Source organism: Atractosteus spatula, chromosome 2, assembly GCF_055471065.1.
Source record: "Atractosteus spatula isolate fAtrSpa1 chromosome 2, fAtrSpa1.hap1, whole genome shotgun sequence".
NCBI classification, from domain to species: domain Eukaryota; kingdom Metazoa; phylum Chordata; class Actinopteri; order Semionotiformes; family Lepisosteidae; genus Atractosteus; species Atractosteus spatula.
Window position 1 is genome coordinate 60,263,666 of NC_142707.1, and position 26,100 is coordinate 60,289,765.

Consider the following 26,100-nt stretch of genomic DNA (forward strand, 5'->3'; position numbering starts at 1 on the left):
ATAATCTCCTTCTACTGAGAATGAGGGTACTGATTTGTTATTTCAGATATGCCATGGAAAAGGTAAATTTTCAAAATAAGAAATCTACATTTTGACATCCATAAATAAGATATTCAATTTTATAATTACTAGAGTATATTGTTATACTGAACATGTTAGGGCTGTGAAGATTAAAGATCTCTCCAAGCCCATTGTTTCCCATTTCACCTCTGGCGGCCATGACCACTCTAATCTCTCCGTCTGTGTTCTCAAAGACGTCTTTCTGAACTCATACATCAGAAAGACTACAGAAACCAAAATTATCCTGCAGCTAGGATCACACCTTCCCCCTTCTCTTAACGACAGACTACTCTTCTTCTAAATTTTCTCCATTCATTGAAGGTTTCATTTCACACCCCTCTACACCTATTCTTACTTCACACCTCTTGATTGGCCTCTCTTTCTGTCCCCTGCTCCCTCCTCTCTCCCAGCCTTTGTTCTCCCGCTACACTACCTTTGCTTACTGCCTTGTCTTTCTCACACCTGAAGAAGGCTCCACGGCCGAAACATTGTGTTTTCTTTCTTCTTTTTTTCAGCATGGAATAAACCTATTACTTGTTCCTTTGCAGCCTACGCATGCTGACGCACCTACCCACCTGAACTACTAGAGTATATTGTTATATTTACAAATTAATGTTTAACAGAGATCTTTCACTCAAGTATTCCAGAATTCTTTTCTACAATGAAAAACAAGGCCAAAGTAAATCAACGTATAAAAAGCATCTCTAAAATGTGCCATTTTCAGTTTGCTTTTAAAAAGTGCACTGTTTCAGAGTTTTTTATATGAACTAAGAGGGTGTTCTAAAAAAAAGAAGTATAGCAATTAAAAGCCCTGTGTCGTGCTTACTGGGTGCCACCAGTAAATCCACATTCTGAGCTCTCAGTAAATGATCTGGTTCATAGTGCCCTCTCCAAAGTTTAGGGACAGCAAAGTTAAAACTTTTATTTTTGCTCTACAATATTGGTACATAATTACTGATCATGAGAATAAAAGGACTTAAATCAAGTATAATATAATATGTTTTATATTTTTACTTAATTATCAGTTAAGAATTAACTTCTGAAGACACAGCCCTGGAGAATACCAAATTGAACAGATGTCAATTTATAGGATAATTATTACAAGTAAAAAAAAACAAATAAGCTTGCACAATTGTGACTGAGCTATGCTAAAACCCTTCATAGAGATAAGAAGTAAAACTGTCTAAAACATTGCCAGATTGGCCAGTGTTATGGCCTTAGAGCAGCAGAGTGATTTAGCATTTACAAGGACAATGTACCCTGCATCTGTTTCCAGGAGGAGATCATTTACAAGCAACAAAGCTATCTCAGTGTCTCATCAGAACCATACCCAAGCTGATAGCCCTAATAATTCATTCCTAAAACATGGTCAGAATTTGCCAATTTAGACAATTATCTTAGCTATAAAGGTAAGGTTGGATAATTTCCTACACATCTGGAGACAGACTGTGTCTTCAGAAGAGATCATACAGTAGCTCATCCACTTCTAAATGTAAAGGAATCAGGTCTGTTCAAAAGGAGGCACTTACTGTCCATTAGAATCCAAGAGACCAAGTTGGTCAGGTGTTGAAAATGTACATAGTGGAGTGAAGTTTAGAAATTACTTTCACAACATTTGCTGATGCTCCTAAACTGCTTGTTGAAGAGGGCTAGAGGGACATCTATTTATTGTGGACAGTCCTAAGGAAGATGATACAGATGGTAACAACCATACACAAATTGCCTTGATTTTATCAGAAAATAAGTTTAAGAACTCATGGCAATGGATAATAATTGGTTTAGGATTTATCAGGTCTATCATTCCCTTCTGTTATCAGAGTGGAAGAGGGTACGGTGAGCTTTCTTCATGTTCTCCCTGTATTGTTTCTGATGGAATTTCCAAATGTTTCTCCTTCACTGCTCTGAATTGCAGCCTCTGACCTAGAGAACATTCAAGCCATTGGTAAACGTAACTGAAGAGCAGTCTTTATTAAGTTGTGAATGAACACATACTGCTAGAGGTTTCTGTGTTCATGATTGTATTGATATTGCTGCTCTAAGGATTAACACCATCTACCTGCAGCCAAAGATGGAACACTGACTACTCTCATTAATTCAGCCAAATTAAGTACTGTAAATGTCAAGAACAAAATGTCCTTGTTGCTCCTGAGCAACACTGGGTTTGCAAAGCATGTTTCCAAAGTATTTATGGAAAGGCTAAATAAAATGATTATTTAATTTGCAACCATAAGTCCTACATTTTTTACTAAATCAATAATATAACATTTTTCATGAGATGAAGCTCTAAAGAACTTCACCATTTTTAGGTGAATCCAACAAAGTGGTCAAGTTTTCAGTGGGGGAGCCTGAGTAGCTGTCCACATGAATTTTAAAATCCTCACACACCAGAAGCCTGGAACGTTTGGATACAAGAATGCACCATACTCAGACACTACCCCAAATAAAAGAGTATTCAGCCTGGGTGGCCTCTACATCAGACCAGCTGTGAGTTATAGCTTGCAACAGTAAATACAAAATGGAATAATCAGCCCTGATTTTCAATTCATGACAAGCAAGTCTTGAGTGAATGAGTGTGGTCACCTTGCCTTAGTTCCTACACCAGGTTTTCACCAGGCAAAATCCAAAGCAGCACATCATTTGGAAGAGAAGATGTCATCCTGTCTTGTCAAACATGTTGTATCTAAGTTGAACTCTGCTATCAACTCCTATACCTATGGTGATTAGGCATACTGTAGATCTATTGTTGAAAAGAGCTGTCTTAATCCCCGTAACTGTTTGTTCAGTTCCGGTGTACAATGTACATTATGTGCTCTACATAAAAGATGCATATTTAAATCTGTCCCAGGCTGCACTCCTGTACCCAGGAGTGTACAAATGGCACCCAGGTCGTTGTGATCATCACAGGATCCTCTGCTGCCTACATACTGTTAGGGTGTCAAGAGGTACAAGAAGCACAAGACCCTTGATTATCTCTAGACCCAGAGAGCAGCACTGGAAAAACTTTAAACCCCTCTGCTCTTCTACCTTTCATTTGACTTTTAGTAATTTTGTTTAGTATCACACTGCAGATATTCTTCATGGTTTTCAGTTATTTCTATTCCATTAAATACTAAGAGGCAGTGTTATAAGGTTTATTACATTGTCTTTAACTAATAGGCTTCAGAGTTTTATGATTCATTCATAATTCATGTTGATGCTGTACAAAGACAGATATACAGTAGTGTAGTTTCCATTTTTGTATTACATTTTATGCATGAGACATCTAGGTCATGGAAACTACATTCTATACTCTGCTACTTTCTATTGGAAGGCTGTTAATTCCCTGGATATAGAAACTCATACTTTTCTCTAGACTTCATGATTGATACTGAGATTAACATTGTAAAGGACCAAATAAATTAGGTTTTCATTCGGTTTCCACAGAAATGTCTCCAAACATCTTTACCATTCATAGAAAATATATATTGTAGATTAGACAATGTTGTCAAAATTCAAGCAATAAAAAGACAGACAGAAGACAACAGTAATGTACAGTATATTTAATATTGCAATGTTGCCCAAATCTGTTATTTTAAATGGCCTTGGTGGAGGAAAGTCACAACTAGGCAGAAATTCCCGCAAGATTGTAATAGGCAAAGTAAACGTAAAAGTTTCGTTTTGGGCCAAAGATTGTGTCTGTAAACACACTTGCTGTTTCAAACTTGTGAAAGGGAAAAGGAGAACCTCATTAGGAAGGAATTAAAAACCCGAATCCTTTAGGCTTTTATACCTTTTATACAGTATGTAGAGAATTTAACTGTAAGCAATCTTCTTTCCAAAGGCTGTCAGACTGCAGAAGATGTCATGCCCCACCGATTTACAAGAGGCAAAACATGATCCTTATAGCCTGTAATAGAGCTGGGTAATTGCAGATGTCTGTTTCTTAAGATAGAATGCTTAGCATGATAATAGTTACAGTGCAGTGAGCCCCTGTATAACTTATGCTAGATGTCTGGGGGCTGTACATTTAATAGTAAATTCTGTTCAGTGTTTTCATTGCCATAGTGCTCATTAGCTATAGCTTTTTTATTTTTTATTGAGAAGAAATCAGTTTAAGGACAGAAATTTCAATGATGAATAAATATGTTTTTTTTTCCTTTATAGACATTCAAGAAAAGCACTAAGAACCAATTAAAGAATGACTAAAGGATGGTATGCTTTCGAATGAAAAATGTGTAGTATTAATAATGCATAGTAAGCATTAAAAATCTAGTAATTAATCTTGCTTCTATATAGGCAGTTGAAGATAATGCCAATAGAAAGGGTGATAAAACTGAACTGTTAATGAAATAACGCTGAACAGGAAAGTGAGCGAATATGTTTGACTACTCTAGTTGTTCAGAAGCCTTTGCTGAGGAGATGAAACAGAACAAAAAGGATGAAGCAAAAGTTTTCAAGCAGTGGAAATGACATTATACAGTATATTATATAATGTCATACAATGACATTATGTGCTGATGCGTACAGTATCTTATTTTGGGGGAAAAAAGTTCTCCTTTTTATTGCAGTACGGTTCCTTCTAAAGGACTTCCAGTGGATCATCAGAGATCAGGTAGGTAATGTATGCTGAGGAACTTGGTATTTTTTTAGGAATCTGGGACTATCTTCCTCAATCTCTCCTCATCAATAGTACAAGTTTCACAAACTGTTACACACAACACTGGGTTAAATTTTGAAATTGGGCTGTAAGTTAACAGGAGCAGCCTTCATTTGCTAAAACTCCTATGCTTTTGTCATGTAAGGTTTCCTTTCCACTGCCAATGTGTGCACCACTTATGAAACTCTACATTGATATCACTGCCTATTCTTATGTAGGCCGTGACGCAAAGTAGCTCATTCTAATTGGTTCCCCAGAAATAAGTCAACAAATGAATTATACACAAACGTTTTCATTTACTTCCAAAATTATTAATAATTCTATGAATAATGAAAATAACTTTTTTAGATTTGAAAATCCTTTAGTTCCTTGGTGGAACTTTACAATGTTAAGGCAGTAGAAAATGGAAATGAGTACAGAAGTCAAAGTAAAGTGCTATAATCTGATCTTCAGAACGGGGCTGGGGAAAACGGACCCTCATTTGCAGAGAAACACCACCACTCCAAACTTAATCTTACCTTTCAAGTGAACCATTAGAGAATGATACAATTTTCCTTTCACAGTGGCTACAGTGAAAAAGACACTCTTCTTTGCAAAATCATTACTCTGCCTCTGTTTGAAAAATAGTGAATCGGGGGGCTAATCCACAGGAGAGCAGGACTGCGTTTGCAGAATAATACAGTGAAGGTAAGTCTAATTAGATCTGAGGCTCTGCTGCAAGGAGCTTATATCTAAAAGTGACAATTAAACCAGCAAATTTAACTGCAGCAGCTGTTATTGCTTAGTTTGCTCCTGTCTCAGGCAGACTTTTGCTTTGTAATGGGACAGATACAGTATCATTGGGAAACCAGTAATTGGATATCTACTTACAGTATGTATGTGTCTGTGCACGTGCTTTTTCTAGAATGTTACAAAAGCATGCCACTATCATATTTTTAGGTTTGAAAGACAAAATGCTCCCTGAAATACAATCTTATAGTATCCATTCCCTTTTGCATGTACCCTGTAGATGCTTGCTATGCTCCACAGAGAATATTTAAATCTGCTATTGCAGTCATGGATAATATAGTGAAGTGTGAATTAAACTGGATGTCTAAGTGACATATATTATTCCATTTACTGAAGACAGCGATGTTGGAAATCCAAAGCCATAAGTCATTTTAACTGCACCGCTTTATTTGTTAATTCTTGCATTTTAGCTTCTATAGCTCACTATGGCAGTGTTGAATGTCTACCCCTGGCTGTCTGAAGTGTTGAGTTGATCAGACGATTCAACTAAGGCAATTGCTTCTCAACTGCCGTCACAAAATTCCATGCCCCGCCACACAGACAGCAAATTGCCTTCCAGGTCCTGTAATGAAGTGAGAAAGAGCAAACGTAGTGCCAAACCCACGAAATACCATGGCTAAAATAAAAACGACAGCAACCCCATGAGCTTTGGAAAACACATGGCACTCAGAACTACCCTCTGGGCAGAAAACAAAGAAAATACTAAAAGCAAAACATTTCTCCAAAGTAACAGTTCTGAAGCTCTGTTAATACTGAATGCGATGAATTTAATACAGAAACGATTTTTTTCAAATGCATTTCACTTTGAGCAGAAGGAATGTATAAGAACATGAAGTGACAGTAATGTGCATTACAATTATGAGCTGTGCAGTAAAGAAGAATTAAATATATATTGTAGCAGTCTCCTCTTCCCCTGAATGGTGTCAGGGAGGAAGAGCCCTTCTGTATAGTCTGGCTGTCCTTTGAATGTTTTCCATGCCCCCCCCGCCCATGGTGGCAGGCTGGAAGAAGGAGAGGAGGATTCCCCAGTGGGATTGGCTGCCCTGGCCGGAGTCCCTGGCTTTAAATAACCCGGAGGAGCTGTGCTCTCTCTTTTACCCTGGTATTGCTGGCAGTGAGATTGCAGTGCCTGCTTGCCTGTTGTAATCCAGCCTGATTTGTTTGCTGTAAAGACATAATATAGGACCTCTTCCATGTAAAAGCACAATAATAAACACCACCATCTTTTTAAAAGCAATCTTATTTTGCTTCCTTATTCTCCTTAAGTTTTAATTTTCTGCTAGGGTTAAAATTTGATGGTTGTAAGAAGAGAACATGTTGTAAGAGAACATGTTCTACAATGATGTACATTATTATTATATTTTCATTTTACTCAAAGGTATAGTCTTTTGCATCCTTTAGTTCCTGATGGGCCATCCTTGTCCAAAGCGATTCATACTGTTAATTTAGAGAATATAGCCTCTTGTATGGTGTACAAGTACAAATGCTTTAACTAAAAAAACATAGAAAGCGTCACGTCTTGAGACATTTTAGTATCCGCTTATGGAATGTCAAAGGTCAAAGTGCCATCACATGATAAGAATGACTTTGGTATTCATACCAAAGTCCCCATATAGTGGGAGAACAGATTACCTAAACATCACACACAGCAATGTCTGTCCAAAGCAGTAAAGAAAAGCACTGTCAAATAAATCCTTAGTACCACAAATTAGTTTTTACTGCAAAAAACAAAATTTTATTTAGATGGCACGTTTATCCAAAGTGACATATTGTACATTTTTATATTCATTTATACAAGTGGGTATGTTACTGAAGGGCTCAGAGGGAAATATGTGTTCAAGTGTCAGAGTGGTATATCGCATCGACTTAGAACCCACAACTGTATTTCTAGGCTAAACTAAAGCTGTAATAACTACTCCATACCACTGCTTAAGAAACAGAGTGGGGGAAGAAGTATGTATCTTATTAAATGCTTTCAGGTCCAAAATGAACTAATACATTTCTTCTATTCCATCCTGGATGTGTAAGTGATTCAGGAAAGAGCCAAAACAGACAATAAATTCTCTGGCAAGCCAATTAAAGGTCTAGTGCCAGTCAGCCAGGAATAATTTCCATCACAGATTTTCAAATGACACAACCTGGAACAATGGACCACTACAAAAATGCTGCCAGCCATTTTTTTTGCAAAAACTCATAGGAAAAACATCTCCTTCTATGAGATCTATGCACAACAGCAGCTATCTGCTTTCCATGTCCTTCAAAGTGTTCCCCTCTTTCATCCAAAGCTCCTTAAACATTTTGATGGTCAAGATTGAGGATTAAAAAGCAAAAGAAATGAAAATGTGTATCATTTCTCTGTACTTTTCTTTTTGTTTCAACTATTCTGTGTAGGAATCCACAAAGAGAGTTTAGTTTCTTCTCAGAACTGCTGTGGAGGATCAAAGCTCAGGAGCAGTTATAAAAAGGTCATCATAAGGAAAATGAGCCATTCATTAAAGCTTCCGCAACTGATGAGACTCAGAATGAATACCAGCCACCTTTATGTCATTTGAGACTATTTTCTATCAAAACAGGTACTCCTCCATATTTTATATTTCCATTTTACATCCCTCCGGTTGATGAAAGTTATCACAGATAGGATGGATTTAATCATAAAAGAAAAAATGTTTCAAGATGTATAAATCACTGCTACGTTGAAACCATTTGAGAATAAGCTTTTATGCTGTTTTCTAGAGAGTGTGCTATTTATTCTTGTGTGGGTGCAGACAAAATCAGTGTAAATATATAAATACAGGCCACATTCATCATACACATTTCAAAAGTCTTATTGCCATTCCCTGTATAAGACATTTTTTACAGCTCACACAGGCTGGTAACAGTTGTCACCACTTTACCTAATATAGGCTGTTGTAACAACACTGAAGACACTGGGGGTCTTATGAATTTTGGTACTACAAAACCAGGTTCACTCCATTGTTTTTATTTTTCAAAATTAGGGTAAAACGATTATGTTAAAAAAATTCTTCATGCATAAAAGACCAGGAAAAACACAGCACCATTTAAAGAATAAAACAGTCCTAAATATATTTTTTTTCATTTGTATAAAACATATACAGGTATACTGTATACTGTATGTGCCTATTTATGATACAGTATAAAAAGAGAATTTAAATTTCATTTCCATAACTTTTGATTTTGTTTTTTACTTTTATCCAAACATTTTAATTCAAATTATCCTTCATGAAAGGGACCTACATCACTGGTACTAGACTGTCACATCATCCCCTGGTTTTAATTTCAGTTGATTGATATAATTGAAATAAATATAGCATTCGATTGGCAAAGTCTATAACGTTTCCCAAAACCTAACTATTGAAAGGTATTTGCTTCAAACTATCTTATAGAAATAGTTCAGGTGGGTAGCTGCGTCAGCGTGGATAGGCTGCAAACGTACAAGTAATAGGTTTATTCCATGCTGTAAAGAGAAGAAAGAAAACAATGTATTTACCACAGCCGAAGAAGGCTCCACAGCCGAAAGTTTGTGTTTTCTTTCTTCTCTTTTCAGCATGGAATAAACCTGTTACTTGTTCCTTTACAGAAAAGGGACTGTCTAGGACCAGGTGAGCATTTGATAGGGCATATCAGTGTTCTTTAATGTGATGGTGAGGTAAACACTTCAATTTTAGCTGGAGTTAACACATTGCAGTTTAGCACTCTCCTCTGTATAGTAAAGTTAATGAACATGTTTCTCTGAAGTGACAAAACATGATAGACATTCTTTTTGCTCTACTAGCATCACATTTGTGCATGGAATTAGCCAGAAATGTTTATTATAGTGTGCTTATCATTCATATTAATCTCATGATGTAAGATAGCAGTCTTGTGCTGCCGTCATTAGTCACATCACCAATAAAAAAGAAAAAGGCAGGTCCAGAGGCAACCATGCATTCCCAGGCTTGGCCATACTTCACAGATGAGCCAGTCCTTTATTACTCCTGTCTTTAACCTTTCTAACACTTTGATGAAGAATAACTGGTTTCATCTGTATATGCAACTTTGTTCCAGTATTCTCCTGGATCAACTTTGTGTTTGTAAACAAATTTTGTGTCATTGTAATGGTTAGCTATCTCTTAACTGGCTCACTTGCCTTTACTGATGACGCCACTAAAGATGACAAGAGCAGGATGAATTCTGAAGTTTACAGATCCATTTTGTTTGCTTATTACAGAAGAAAATGCTTCCAGAAGTAATTTTACTCAACACTGATTACAAGCAACGCGTCTCAGATGTAGGCAGCATTTTAGGTAAAATGGAATTAATGTAACAGCACATATGAATTCAACAGTGAAACTGTAAAAAAATAAGGATTCATAATCTAATTAATCCTGTGTAGGACAAGTTTCTAGAATTGTTACATATGTAACGTTGCCATAGCCAAAATGTAAATGTAGTGGCTCTCTGAAGGCACCAGTTCTGTAGGGTTTGGGCATTTACTGTGACAATTATTAATTGTAGCAGTAAATCACAAAGTTAATTCTTTTGATGGCTTTAGAATCCAACCATGCGACATAACTCAAACAACACACACACACAGGTACTAATACACGAGGATACATTTATTAATACATAGAATATGCATATAAACCTAACAGATCTTATCGAGAGGGTTATCAGAATACAAAAGGTATATATTCAATCAGTTACGAAGAGTTACATATATCAAGAGGACATACGTTCAGTATATCATTCATTTAGACCGTTTCATAAATGAACTTGGTTATAACTTCTACATTAGATACTTGAAACAAGTACATAACTCTTAGGAATTAAATTGATATCAACTGGTTGGGATAACAATTGAATTCTCGAGCTGTAATGCATTGAAGTTGAATACTCATCCAATTTCTGGGGATTCATATCTCCTGCAGGCACAAACAATCAGCTGCAGGCTTGTTGCTGTCCAATCCGCGCTCTCTGGCTCCATGCCAGGCTGTGCTGTGTGGCTTGCGACGGTGCGCTGCTGATGCTCACTGACCGGCTAGTTAGTGTTGGCTTTAACTAGCAAAGTTTGTGCACAGGAGAAAAGATGACTGTGGGTCCCAGCAAGTCAGGAAGAGGACCGGTTGGTTCCTGATGAATGCTGTCCTGATGCTGTCCACAGTTCTGACCTGTTCATGAGGCCTGCTGCTGGTGCTAACCTCGGGTGGATCCTCTGGTTACTCTCTGGCAACCTCCGCTCTAGACTCTTAGAACAAAGGAAAGTTCTGGCACTTGGACACACTGGCCGTTCCGTGGTTGTCCGGGCTGAGTCTCAGGATGGTCAGGAGGCGGGCTGCGAGAATGTCCTGCCCTTGGGAGCCTTCCTGCCCTGGAATTCTCCTTTGAATTCCCTTTAGAAAAGTCCACAGAAGTCTCCACTGAATCCCTGAATCTCTCTGAATCTTTTGAATCTCTCAGGCTCTCTGTGTTGCCTGTTTTTACCTGGAGGAACTTCAGCTCGTCGATTGGCTGAAAGTTCCATGGGCATCAGAGTCCCACGTGGGTTACTCGGCCCTACCAGTCCCTGATTGGTTGATCAAGGTGAGATATGAGTCACTTACTCCTGACACCTAGGAATGCAGTCCAGATGTCCATCTGGCACTCCCTAGACAGATAGGCGCCAATGGATGACCATTGATCATGATAGCCAGACTTAGCTAAGTGCATCCCCGTCTGGGAGCTTGTTCCTTATCAAAAGAAAACATCCTAAATCAGCCTGCATGAATACTTTCTCTGTGGCTGCACCACAGAGATGGAGGATAAGATGGGGCCTCCTTTAGGACAGCATACCAACGCTTAATTCTGTCTTATTAACAAGCATTGCCGCTACACATAGAATTTCAACAATTAATAATTAGATAATTTGATGCTCACATTAATTCTTGCAAGTAATCTTAGAAAAGTGTGATAGTAAAAATGCAGAGGCAGTGACCATGAAATAAACTGTACTGTACTATGTTATAAACTGACAAGCCAGCTAGGCTGCTATCTGCACATCTACTTCTTTTACCTTGAAAATGAAATGTATTCAGTATGCTGATCATGAACTCCCTTCCAATGTGCTTTCACCAAAGATTTACTGTTGCTTGTTACCTATTTTACAGTATGTAGAAATCTTACAGACATGGCTGAAGAACATAGCCTGAAAGTCGCAGTCATGAATCAGACTACATTTATAATTTCATCAGTGAGTTCAAGAAAATCCAATAACAGAAATTTTCATTTCGCAAGTACAGAAACTATTCTGTTCCTAGAACTGCACTATAAAACTTCTTTTAAAGTTTACTGAATGACAGAGGATAACAAAAACAATATCTTAAACACTCCAGAAGTGAATATGAAGATGGAAAGTTTTTCACAGCAGTTGCAAAAACAGAAATAGAAAAGCACTGGCAAGGGTATCTCTATGGATGATGAGAGTTTCATATTGTCAAAGTTGAGAAACATAAGCATTTAAGGTAGTATTTGGGTGAAGAATTAAAGTATTTTTTCAGTTATATTTCACTGCTGATGGCACAACGGCACATTAGTCAGCACCTCTGCCTTGCAGTGTCCCTGGGATCAATTCCTGGAGTGCTACCTTTGTACAGTTTGTATGTTCTCCCTGTGTTTACATGGGTTTCCTCTGGGTGCTGTGGTCTCCTCCCACACTTCAAAGACATACTGGCAAACATACTGGTGGGGAAATTGGCCCTGGTGTGAGTGTGTGTATGTCTGTGTCTGTGTGTGCCCTGCAATAGACTGATTTTCTCTTCAGGGTTTACTCTGCCTTGTGCCTGCTGTGTGCCAAGATAGGCTCTGCCCCCCCGAACCTGAATTGGATGAAGGGTATAGGAAATGGGTGGATGGTTTTACTGCTATCATTATTTCATATCCTTACACCATACAGTATATACTGTAGGTCAAAGTGGGTGGTGTCTGCCTGTTATTTTAGAGTTGCATAAATTAAAATAATCCATATTTTTGTGCTCCACCTTTAAAAAAACCTCTAAGATACTTCAACAATGATTTTTCATATTTGGCCAAGGTTTAATTTCTCTGTCTCTTCAATTTAATTGTTATCAACCAGATTATGACACATACTGTACAAAGACTTCCCTGTTGTGGTGCAAAAATGCATGACAGAAAAAAATATATACGTCATACTTTCCACTAAGAAAGGAAAGTTCCAGTGGTCCGTAAAATCACGCGTTTGTCTCAGTCGGCATCTGAACTTCTTAGAACATATCTGTAGTCTGAATGAGAAAAAGAGTCTGAACTGTCTGCTGAGGGCAATCTCTATCTACCATCTCTGTCTCTAGTGGAATGGAATTAAACTGAATGTGAGGATTATTTAAACACTTTTCATAGATGAAGTTTAAAATGTGAACATATAGTACTACAAATCTAAAAATGTTGACATTTAAGGATCACCCATATGGACATAATATACAACAGAAGATAGATTTAGAAAAGGTAGGACTTGTGTAACTAACAAGCGGCAACAATAATGGACACATTTTCATATATTTAGATTATCAAGATAAAAACTTTATTGATCCTGAAGGGAACTTGAGGACTTCGGATTCAGAAAAGATTAATTCTCAAATTAAAAGTGGTAGGCAGTCTGAGAAATGTTTTTGTTTGGATTAAGAATTGGTTAATGTATAGGAAACACTCAAATTGGAATGATGGAGTTAGTGAAGCACCACAGGGATCTACAATAGGATGGCAGCCCCTCTTATCTAAAGGAATCAGATAAAATTCATACTCATCAAACACCTGGCAGATGAATATTAATGTTGATTAATGCAGAATATTACATATCCATGCATCCATTTTCTGACTGCTTTATCCAGTTCAGGGTTGCAATAGAGCTGTAGTCTATCCCAGCAAGTAACAGGCACAAGGAAGGATACACCCAAGACAGGACACCAGTCCATAGCAGGACACACACACAGACATGCACACACTCGCACCAGGGCAATATTTCCCAGAAGACAATTAACCTTCCTCACTGTGTGAGGAAAACAGAACACCCAGTAGAAACCCATGTGAACACAGGGAGAACATACAAACTCCATACAGATCACACCCCAGTAATTGAACCCAGGGTCCAGCACTGCGAGGCAGGAATGGTAATCACTGCTTCATCATGCTGCCCAACACTTCAAAAATCCTCGAAAAATGTAGCATTTTTTGGTCAAATACAATAAAAATGCAAAAAAAGAGAATATATAGTGGGAAGCATAGATTGTTCTGTACATCAAGGAATACTATGTTAAAATAGTACAAAGCACTAGTAAGACTTCATTTTGAATACAGTTTTGGTGACCATGTTACAAAAACTATTGTTGCTCAGGAATCAGTCTTGCAAAGAATAACCGGATACATTCAGGGGCTTAAAGAAATGTCCCACACTGGCAGGCTAAAAGAGCTGACAGAAAGTAAGAACAATTTTCTATAATTATCTAACAGAGAAGACTATAACAGAGAAGACTATGAGGGAACCTGATGCAATATTCCGAAACAACAAAGTCGACCCAGTGACCTTTTTCAATACTAGCAGGAAAACACAAACCAGACATCACAAGTGAAAAATATGTGGATGTGCATTTAAATCAGAGAACAAGAGGCACTTTACCAAAGTACATGGAACAAGGTACCCAACAAGATTGCAGAAGCCAAAACCCTTGAAAGAAGAAACCGCCGAATGAGTTCCTCCAATCAGTCATCTACGAACTTCTGTCACGCTCTTAAACCCCTCCTCTTAAGGACGCTCCAGCCCTTCCTAGTGTTATTCTTGATCCCCTGCACCTGCCTCCAGTTCCTGCCCCCATCCTACAGTATATAAGCCAGGTGTTCCTGCCAATCTGGGCTCAGCTTTGGAAGATGGACGCCCGAAAGCCCGCCCATCCAGGAGCGACTCGACGGCACAGGCTTCATCATGGCGTCCTGACCTGAACACCAGCGCACTGTGGACATGCCCCCTGTTTTCCTTCCGGCCCCTTTGCATGCTTTTTTCCCTGTGTTTTCCTCACTTCTCCCCGGATTGTGTTGTCTGCACAGGGTCCTGAAAGAATGTTTCATTACAACTACAAAATGAGTTAGATGGCTTATAAAACACAAAAGAAAATTCATAATATACTCATTACTAGGGGGTGAATAAACTTGATTGAAGTGCTTATAGAAATACAGAACAATTTTATGTTGTATTTACTGTATATGTACAATATTGAAAGTCATGAGGCTATTCACTATAGATTTGATTTATTTTGTATTTAAAAAACTGCCGAAGGGGCTGCATCGTAAGAATGACCTAGTCTTTTTATGTATTTTTCCTATGTTCTTACACTTAATTTTAACATTTAAATATCAGGATTTTCAACAGTGAGACCCAAAGTTTAAAAAAACTGTCCATTAATAAATGAATATTTAATGCATTCCTGTTTTCAATGTACTATAAATGGCATTAAGTATGTCTGCATAAATTAGAAGAATGCTATCTGAACACACAGATTTCAACATTTACAATTTCTGATTGATGAAATTAGAAAAATCTAATGACTTGACAAGTCATTAAGGCCAATACTGCTAAAATTAATTTCTTTTCAGTGCATACACCAAGTTTATTTGTGTCACTTATGCTGTCTATCCTACATTAAATATAAAAATAAAGACATTGATAATGCTCATTAAGTCTTAAAAACACTGGCAGACATCACACACAGTGTACCAGTGTACCCATGACCTTTCATTCTCTTATGCAACCTACAGTATTTATTTCATAGCATCTTCTTTCAGATTAGCTGAGCTAATTGCTCCTGTTGTCTGGTGTGTGCAACACCTTGCATTGACCTCAGCAAGGAGATTCTCTAGAGAGAAAGACCTGTGATGAAGGCTGTTCACCTGAGCAGCTACAGTATACTTCTAATTATTATTAATGAAGCTAGTGTGTGAGTAGCAAACAATAGCTGAACTGACAAAGAAACATAAAGCAATATCATTTAACACATTTGTTGCTGCCTGTGATCTTATTTTTTCTTTATGTGGTTGGTAAATATCTCTACTTTGTAACCAATGGTAAATTAAATATATTTTCATAATTCGTTTTTCCCCATTAAACCTTAAAATTTACAAGAAATAAACTCATGGTTTTATCTTTTGGTAATCTGATTATCTTTTACGAGTAATGAAAGGACATCTAAGGTAACCAAAAACATCAGAAAATAATGTCATTATTTTCGGACAAAAAAGGAATAAAGACAGAAAATAAAACTCAAGTACCACAACTATCAGTCAAGCTTAGTAGAAATACGTGTTTATATTATACCAAGTAATTAAACTTTTCACTTTGTTCTACAGATTGTTTTACACATCATGCTTTCAAGTGATCAATACTGAGATAATATTATCACAATGATTATATTACTGTGTATTTACTACAGTTTTATATTCTGTATGGCAATGTAAATACATACATATACTGTAGTACCTTGCAAACGTATTCGGACCCTTGCACATTTTGTTATTTTAAAGCTTGCAGTCATTTGCTTGCAAAAAGCATGACACTTTAAAGTAATAAATAATATTTGTTATAAACATAACCTACTCTGAAGATTCAAATAAAAAAAAAAACAAAATTCATGAAAAGTTATGACTGAATATGAATTTAAAACATTTACTTTAGCAATCTTAAATTAGTTTACTGCAAAAAATTACCTTCAAGAGCCACACAATTAGTTGGAGTACCTCAGTGTGTAATAATGGCTCACATGATTTCATAATACACATATCTCTATAGTCAGGTAGCAAAGATTCAACCATCAAGACAATGGAGCTTTTCATGAAAAAAACTCTGGGTTAAAGTTCTAGAAACGCACATATCAGGAGAAGTGTCAAAAAACATTTCAAAAGACCCTTAAAAAATGAGTAGGCAATACACATCATTATTTTGTAATTTCACCAGACTGAATACTAGAAGAATGGACTTAGTATTTTTGCTAGGCACTGTAGCTGTTGCATGCTTTTTAATCTCTTTAAGTTGTCCTGGATAAGAAAACTGTATGTGTTATGGAAAGAAATTATTAAATTTTAGGCTTTTCTGAAGAAATAAGTAGAGTCTTGGATAAATATGTACCTTGTTTTAATAGTAAATATGATGCTGCCACAAACTACGGTGGTGTCCTATGCAAAATTCATGTTTTTATATTTATAGTTTTTTAATATAGTTTACAAGGTGACACTGGTGATAATCGAGTCACATCTACAAAGAACTGAATTATGCCAAGTGAAATTGGCAATGCTTCCGAATTCGCTCTTCATGCAAAGCAGCTGACAGACAGGTCTACCTCATCAACTTATTTGGAAAGTGTTGTGTGATATTCAAATGGTTTATGATAGAAAATCAGGTCACAGCTGGGTTGTATTTTGTACCATATTACATTTTGTGAAAGTTGATTACTTTAAAAGACACCCCAATCCAAATAAACAATAAAAAGAGGGATGATAACACACCATTCTAACTAGAAGCAGAAATATTTGTCTTAGATTACAATCAACAGTAGCTTATGAACCACATACAGTGACTTGTATAAACTCACTGTATGTAGAATAAACTACATAACCAAGCTTTTGTGAATTATGAACTTCAAACACCACACCACATTGGTGAAAACAAATACAGCTGTCTTTCAGTCCTACCTGTGCTTGCTACTCAGCGGCCTACTGGAGAAAGGATTTTAAAGTGCGAAATAAGAATCCAATCTATAAGTTATATAAATATAATCTCAGATTTTGTTATAAATGTTTTTAAACATTTGCTCATATCCACGCCTAGACAGCTCCCTGAAGTTTTGTAAATTAATGTATAATGAGAAATATCCAGACATTCTGCATCATGATGGAGGAGTCCAAGAGGTCAGTAGGGGATAGCTTCTAATTTGAAGAGAGCAAGAATTTGAGAGAGCAAAAAAAAACAATATAAAAAATCATCATAATTAGCTATACCAGACAATTTAACAGTGTGATCTAGTTTAGTGCCTGTGCTTTGAAGTGAATTAGAAATACTGGACACATACTGACACTCCAAATCCAGCTTTGACACTCCCTGTTGTAAGTAGAGGCTAATTCCACACTGAAAATAACCAAAAAGAGCTGTCTTTGTTGTGATACAGAACTGAGCACTTTGTATCACTGGTGAACCTTCTGTGTTCACTGCTGGAGGACTGAACCATAGTAGAAGTTCAAATAAATTAACTTTGAAAAGAGAGAATATAGGTTTTCTTTGTTTTAAATAAAACTAATCTAAGAAAGCAGCCAATGTTTTTGAGGAGAGAATACTTCAGAAATATGATATTGGTGAGAAAGATGTGGGGGGCTTATTCAAACTGAAACTCCAAGAAAAATACCTAGTGAACAGACCTTGCAGTTTTTAGCTGTTATAAAATAGTGAAGGAATACAGAAGGTAAAACAAAAACAGAAAGGAAAGAAAGATAAAACACATTCTACAATAATTCTGCTGCATTGGTAATCTATCTGGCCTTTACAGTAAATCATTGTAAAAGAAAGTTCTTGACACTCTTCTGTGATTCTGCTCTTTACCATATTCCCTAGAATACTACAACACAAATAAGCTTATCTTCATGATGGTTCAATATGACATCTTGTGTATTACCATGTTTTTACACTGGCAGGATCAACTTCAGCAAATTCAATGTACTTTACTATGCCATATGACGATAACAAGATTTTCTCTAATAAAGGGCAGGCTGAGCTTTAAAATCACAAGTTTGTGACTCAATAGCTGCCTGGTGACCAGGCTTCCCCAAGCAGTGGACAAACAATAACAAAGTACTACCAGGGACTGGGATCAGTCAGCCAGGGAATAGCTCAACATTGTGGAAATCCAGACTCATGTGACATCTCAAGCACCTGCAGGCATGCATGTGACATTACCGAGGGACGTCTCACAGCTCCAGGTGATTCTGAATCTCCTGTGAGCCATTACACAACCTGTAGCATGTAAAACACATCTCAGAGGGGTAGGTGGTGGACTGGAGGAAACCATCTCCCTTTTCATTCTCACTTTGTGGGTACAGGGGTGCCTGTTGTTATAATAGACATAAACACACAGCTGACAATTCCAAATTGGGTGGATTTATAATTAAAATATAATTGGTCATTCTAAATTAAATGCAGGAGAAAAAAAGCAGAGTTCAAACATTCAAACCAAAACAATAATATATACCAGTGACAAAAAGTATGGTTCTCTGTGTATGTCCCTGAATTTTTTATGTTGTCACAAGGTGAATTTACTGTCTGTATATTAAATGCAGCCTTTAAGTGCAAGTTACAGAAAAGGGTTTGAGATCCTTGAATTAGGAGGCCCCTGTACAGCAAAGGTTTTTATGTGAACTGCCACAACAGCGAAAACTTTCATGAACTGTAACCACACATGCTGATGCTTTGTCAAGTCAGCAAAGGATATTGATCTGTTGAACTGGTACAGAACAAGCTTGCAGGAATACAGTAATGCATAACAAGCCCCAACAGAACAATGAGTCATTATAGACACTGAAGCCAATACCTCAAGTCATTGAATGAACAGTTTGTTTTATTTTATTTTTTAAAAGCCACATTTTGATAGCTACATTCAAAATACATGCATACACAGTTTATTTACCAGGTTAAAGCTTAATAATTATCAGGTGATGACATAAGAAGTAATTTTTTTAACCTTCAGGAAGCAATGCCCCTGGGAGTTTTGAAACAGCTTACGGCAGCATTCTTTTAGCATGCTACAGTTACCACATATTATTCATTCCAGATATGACACAGGCAGACTTTGTGGACACAGCTAGGATACAGTATGTACAGTAGATATATCCATCCATCCATTTTCTAACTGTTTTGTCTAATGCAGGGTCACCGGGGAGCTGGAGCCTATTCTGGCAAGCGATGGGCGCAAGGCAGGGTGCACCCTGCCCGTCCACTGCAGAGCACACACAGACACAAACACGCATACACTCACACCAGAGCAAATCTTCCCAAAAGTCCACTGCCCTACCAGCGTGGCTTTGGACCGTAAGAGAAAACCAGAGGCCCCAGAAGAAAACCACGCAAACACAGGGAGAACATACAGTACAAACTTCACACAAATAGTACCCCAGGAATTTGGACATAGTAACCCAGAGTCTCAGTACTGCGAGGCAGCTGTATGTACTGCATCACCCAAGTACTTTATATAATGTTAAGATATTACCTTTATAAACAGAATGAATATACAGTTATTAAAGAATTTCTTACATTTTTGCAGTGTTTTTGATCCCAAAGTGCCTCATATATAGGATAGGGTCTACTTCATCCACCACTGAAGTACTGCACACAACTACAGTACTGTATATGACAGAGACCAACTTTTATGTCATAGCACCCAACTATACAGGTGGCCACGTGGAAAAGTGAAAAATTACTTCATGTATTAAACAAAGGGGAGAAATGTATAAAACCCCAAAGTGGAATTTAGACTTAAATTAGGGTTAACACTCCTGATCTTATGAACAAAGACACAAGATTTTTTATCTTATTAGTGTTGGAATTTCTGAGGAGCAATATGACTAGCTGAGCCACCACCACAAATGACTTCTTCGAGCTAATACTGTATACTACTGATTTAGTCACTTAAGAGCATGATTTTTATTCCACCACCTTTTATAATCTTTGTTTTAGTGAGTTCCCATGACTCACTTTACCCCAGAAGCAGCCTCACTACTTTTACAAGAGGTTTACTCTTTTCTTAATTGCTGAATTGATGCTTTGCTGAATTGCTGTACATTCGTCTAAATGTTATTTAGAGATTGCTGATGTAGAAATGGGAATTCTTGGGAAGTACTAAGGATAAACACAACTGTGAAAACTTGGAGAATGTAGAAGGAATGTGTCTTTAGCACTGTGAAAAAAATAAACAATTAACTTGTATCCTATAGCAAAGAAAATGGGATAAAATAAGAAACTTTTACTAACAAGTCAAAAAGCTGGTTGCTGAAGTTAAAAAATGACAGCATACATATCTGGAAAGCTATTACAAAGATAAATCAAAAACTTTTAAAAGTTCATTCCTGAGGTTCTTGAGCCTCTACTGCTGAAACATCGCGTTTCTTTTTTCTACTTTTCAGCACAGGATTAACCTTTACTTCTTCCTTTTCAGCCAATGCACACTGACACAACTCCCTGCTCAAACCTCTTAAATTGACAGCACACTTTGTGCTCAAAAGATATTCAAGAATGCAGCACAGGTTATCCTCCCAGCTTTACTGGATTTAAAAGCTTTCTCTCCTGTGCACCACGCCCACCTGGGCTGCTTTCACAATCCTAAAATCTGTTTTTCTACTGGAACTCTTCTCCCAGCAGCTCTGTAGTCCACTCATAGACAATGACAACTCTCTGGCTCGTCCTCAAGGCAGACCTTAGTGCTTTCACCTAGACTAGGGCTGTACTTCTTTTCTAATCTTTCTCAGGATTTGAAACTTGGGTTGCTCTTCGCTTACACAAATGCTGCAATTGCACAAGAAGGCCTCTGGCCTTGTGTGTTTTGCGCTGCCCTGCATCTACTCTGCTTTTTGTAACGTTATGCAGATTGCTTTTCACAGGCTGCACTGAGCTCACACGTTTTGTTTTCTTAGATATACTGTAACTACTCCTTCCCTACATCTGTATCGTGTTTTTTCGTTCACCTGCATTAAGCTACACTGACAAAATAATAGTAAATGATTGCATTTTTGATTCATTGTGTGACTTGAAATTGCTCAATTATATTATTTTGTATCCATGTTAAAAATGATATAGTAGTGTCAATACAGTACAGTTTGTAATATATTCTTGTAGCCTATGTAACTCTCTAGGTAAAGGTCTGTACTAATCTACGAAATCATACAGATGTTCAACAGAGCACAGGTAATCTTTTACAACCGTCATATATTTTCAAAGTACTCTATATGGAATATTTAAGTCTTTGCTTTTTCTCTAAATACCATCTAGTGTAAATAATACAGTAAAATACTTTGGCCAATGAATCAATGGAAAGTTTAGTTTTTAGTTATAATAAATTCTCGTAGTTGCTTATTATAAGTCAGTGTTTTAAACTTTTTTTCTCTTCTTTAGTTGCTCTCTAAAGTACATGTTCTCATTCTGCATGGAGCACATATTCCATCTTTATGCCACTATACATTTTCTCACAGCCTACATATTTAAACCATGTCAAAAAATAAAATTCCATATAGCAAACATGCTCATTGGTGTGCTATAAATGAATGTACTGTAATACCTGGAACCCTGAGCATATAAAAATATGTAACCACTGTAAATAAGGAGTCAGAAAGAAAAAGCAGTACGAAGCAGCACGTGGGATGATGGTAATAGGGTTTTTGACTTGAACAGTGTCAGTTGAGCACCTTGAGGTCAAGGTCCTTGAGACCTAGCCTGCTCACATCAATGTGGTTTGTTCCGAGTGTGTCACAAGCAGGCAGTGTGCATCCGTGTGCGTGGGGTAGGGCAGCCTACTCCTCAGGAAACAGAGTGCAAACTGCACCTGGGTGGCAACTTCAGAGGTCACTGTGTCCAGATGATTCTAGGCCTGACTGGAATGGATCTGGACACTTTGGAGGGAAAATGGGAAGATGGAGCCTGGAGTACCCAGTAGCCCAGTCCCTTGAATAAATGGGAGGCATTGAGAGTGGGAGATTATTAAAGGTGCAGACAATGTAGCATAGCATGTATGACAGGGAGTTTCATACATTGCGCTTTCTGCCTGAAGCCAAGGATGCCGACCTCCCTGAGTAAATGGATAAGCTCCTGCCCTGAGCCAGGGTGGATCAAGCTGTTATCATCCATGTCACAACAAATGACTGATGAATGTGTCGGACAAATTTAAGGAATTTAAGGAATTACTTTGTACCATAAATGTAAGAATAGAACCTCTATGATGGTCTTCTCAGGAATTCTACTTATAAAAATATTCAAAAAGCATAGTTAATGATATAATTTTAGTGAACACTATAAAATTAAATTAAGATAATAATAAAGGACGAAAGGTTTTCATGGGAGATTTTGGCTTTTCTCACATAGACTATAGCAAAAGAAAGTGAAAAGATCAACATGGTTAACGACCATGTTTTATACTCTGTTTCTCAAAGAACATGCAAATCTACAACCTACAGTACATTCCATGTACTGCATTCTAATCTTTTCAATACTTCTAATCTTTTCAAACAATACCTGAGAAAGACCAGATTTAATGAAGTAAAATATATGAGAAACCTCACGACAAAGACAGGGAGATTTGTCAAAGCCAGTACCCTGGCTTTCTTCAAGAAACAGCTGGATGAGATCCTTTGTACAATTAGTTCCTGTCAAAGAGCCTAGATGGGTGGAATGGCTTCTTGTTGTTTGTAACTATTCGTATGATCTTATGGAAAAGGTTAATACAGTATATTAAAGAAATATTTCACTTAGGTGTTTACCATCAAAGAAATCAATAAAGTGCCCAGGCTAAGGAGGGAAAAAGTTCTAAATTAAAAAGTATTAGCATTGAACAAGCAGAAGTTCACATAAGAAACACTAAAAATAATCAAATTTCCAGAGTCTGGTGGTATTCTACTAATTGTACTTAAGGAAACAAGAGATGCTATTCATAGACCAATACCAAAACTCCTCCAGCAAATGCCCAAGACAACTGTTTCATTGCTTCTTAACAGCAAGGCCTGGGAAGCTTGTCAAGACTGAGGGAATAGTGGATGGTATAAAGTACAGGCGAATCCTAGAGGAAAGTCTACTTGCCATTAATCTAAAACTAGACTGAAAATTTACACTTCAGCGGGGCAATGATCTGAAGCTCAAAGTTAAACCACACTGAAGCAGCCTGACATGAAGAAAGTGGATGTCCTTGAGTGGCCTAGTCAAAGCTGTTACTTGAATCCAGTAGACATTCATAGTGAGTCTTGACAATTGCAGTTACTTCTTGTCAGAACTGGAACCATTTTGCAAGAAAGACTGGACACTAATACTGATACAGTACCTCATCCCAAGGCTGGTAGAGACCTATCAAAAGTACCAACAGCAGTGATTACTGCCAAAGGTGCTTCCGTTGACTGCTGATAGAGGGCTGCAAACTTATACAATCAGTAAATTAACTTTGTATATCCTCTTTGCACATTTTTCTGACATTCATCTTTTTTTCCACATATAACAGTGTTCAGTTCGGTCATTTTCAGTTTTGGAAAATATGAGTTGGTATAAAATATTTACTAATATTTAAATTTGATATTTAACTGTAAAATACAGACAAATATTTAGGATTTTTTATAGATTACCTGAATATGTACTTGGGCAGAAATAACGTTAAAATTTTGTAGAAATGATCAAAAGAAAAGACGTTTACAGTTAATCTGAAAAATATTTGTATATAATGTTATTACCTGTACGATAATGTTCATACAGTATCTTAAAGGATTATTTGAATTATTTTCTTCTGCTTCCCAAAGGTTTTCTGGTAAGCATTGGCTTTCCTGCCATAAACTGATTTACCTCTTAACCATGATAAAATAGAGACCACATGTAAATCAGCTTTAGTATTTCTCTGACCCAGAGACTAACAGGTATCATTATCTTGGGCAAATGTGGACATAGCATATCCCTTCTAATCTTTTTTTGTGTTGACAAATTGCTGTACAACACAAAAACATTTCAGTATACAAGGGAGGAAAAGCTCCGCCGCACTACTTCAAACGCAGTTCTGCTGCATCTGCAGTGCAATTACAGGTGCAATTACAAATCCACCCTCTAATGTGATACTATTATTGGTCATTTAATAGGCTATAATAGTAGTGTCAAACCAAAAACAATACCAGACTTCTCTTAGACTGAATCGTTTAGTGCTTTGACTAGTGTTTTGTACAGACTGCTGTTTTAAAATGTTATTTTCCTAAAGTCACAAGGGTGTGAAACCCTGCAGTCATAGATATCACGGGGCAGTTTAACTCATAACAATGTAGCACAGATAGACTGTACTATTCTATTTTAATCGCTATCTTTTTTAACAAACTGGAACAATAGAATTGTGAAAGTATTATAGCTGAGGAAATTTCGCATGGAGCGCTACTTGTTTTTTTTTTATCGATATGTGGTAATATCTTTGTATTCTGCTGTTTTAACGAAGTGTGACCCATTATCAAAGTGTAATAAAACCGTGCTTTCAGGTTAACTACTGTACTGTATGTCTGCGATTGCCTCTATTGAATGAATCCCATTAGTTAGCAGTGTACTGCGCAACCTCACCTCAAGCAAGACATTAACACCCCTTACGCTTTGAACAAGATTGGACTATATTTTCCATATTTAAGGTATACAGAAAAATATACGCATACTATATCATATAAGGCTTGTTTGTCTTATACAGGTAGCTGTCCTATGGCTTTTAACACGTGTGTATTCTGTAATACCCTAAATCTCAATGTTCGTCCCGAAGAATAACTTCGTTCTTTTGTACTTTATTATATTATTGTGGAACAGAATTGCATTTCCAATCAGAACTGTATTCAGACGTCGTTAAATATTTCCACAATATTTTAGAGACATGCCAAGCCTAACATTAATAGCAAAACGCTAAAATTTCAACTCAACATCACTTTGCTGAAAGCCACTGCACTTCACGAGTCACTGTAACTAGTAAAATAGAGGTAAGGCACACCCGAATGCACACGCAGTTGAAAAGAAAGAGCCACTTGCCTTTCGCTCCCGAGCCTCTTGTAAGTCCAGAACAGACACTTTTCGTTTACTTAAAAGCAAGTACAGTAGCGCAGCTACCCACAGCAGTACCGCCAAAGCCCAAGTCAATCTGCGAGAAAGCCTTTTCATTTTCGGAGACGTATTATATCCACGCTGCCCTAGCCCCTCGATTTATATCGGGAAATCCACGGCTGCAGCATTTCCAGGAAACTCTCGGTGGACTTGGCATGTGAGATGTGAGCTTTAACCTCAGTGGGAGCTTCATAGGTCTCCACTGCTGTACCAAAAGCAGGTCTGTTGAAGCGCGTGTTCGCCGAGTGTGCTGGTAGGAGCATAAACCGGTGAGCAGTTTCCACAGTGAGAGCATGATGATGACCCGCAAGCGCTGGGAGGCACTGCGCTGGATGCCGTCCAGTTTGATTAAACCCAGAGAGTTTGGGTATACACGGTTACAGACTCCGAAGGGGTTTAGCACCACCTGCTGTGTGTGTCCAAACAAACTGCTTGAAGCTTCCTTTGATTTCGCCTGCTCTTGATTATTTATTACCATTTTCCATGTAATGTCTGGAAATGTGCTGATTCAAACACGGTGCGCTGCACTTCTGAAGAATGGTTTCGTAAAACACTCAGCGATGGAGTTTTTTTTCTTTCTGGTCTGTCGTGTAGTTATTGTATTTCATGTTTCTTGATTGTGCCGCTTCACACTGTTAAACCACTTAACAAAAGTAAGCTTGATTAAAAGTAATTTCCTTGTCATTGTGTTATATTTGCTTTCATAAAAGCTATCTCAGAAAAAAAAATCAGTTGTTACGCG

The 26,100-nt window shown here is 37.4% G+C and overlaps 1 protein-coding gene across 2 annotated transcripts in view; it reads right to left on the minus strand.

Moving 5' to 3' along the window:
• Positions 1–25,521, minus strand: part of galnt14 (UDP-N-acetyl-alpha-D-galactosamine:polypeptide N-acetylgalactosaminyltransferase 14 (GalNAc-T14)) — a 108,613-nt gene extending 83,092 nt beyond the window's left edge. For both annotated transcript variants that reach the window (XM_088909474.1, XM_088909473.1), the window contains exon 1: positions 25,287–25,521. In XM_088909474.1, coding sequence (XP_088765600.1) covers positions 25,287–25,415 — 129 coding nt within the window. In that variant the 5' untranslated portion in view covers positions 25,416–25,521. The remainder of the gene's footprint in view (positions 1–25,286) is intronic.
• Between the last annotated feature and the right edge of the window lie 579 nt (positions 25,522–26,100).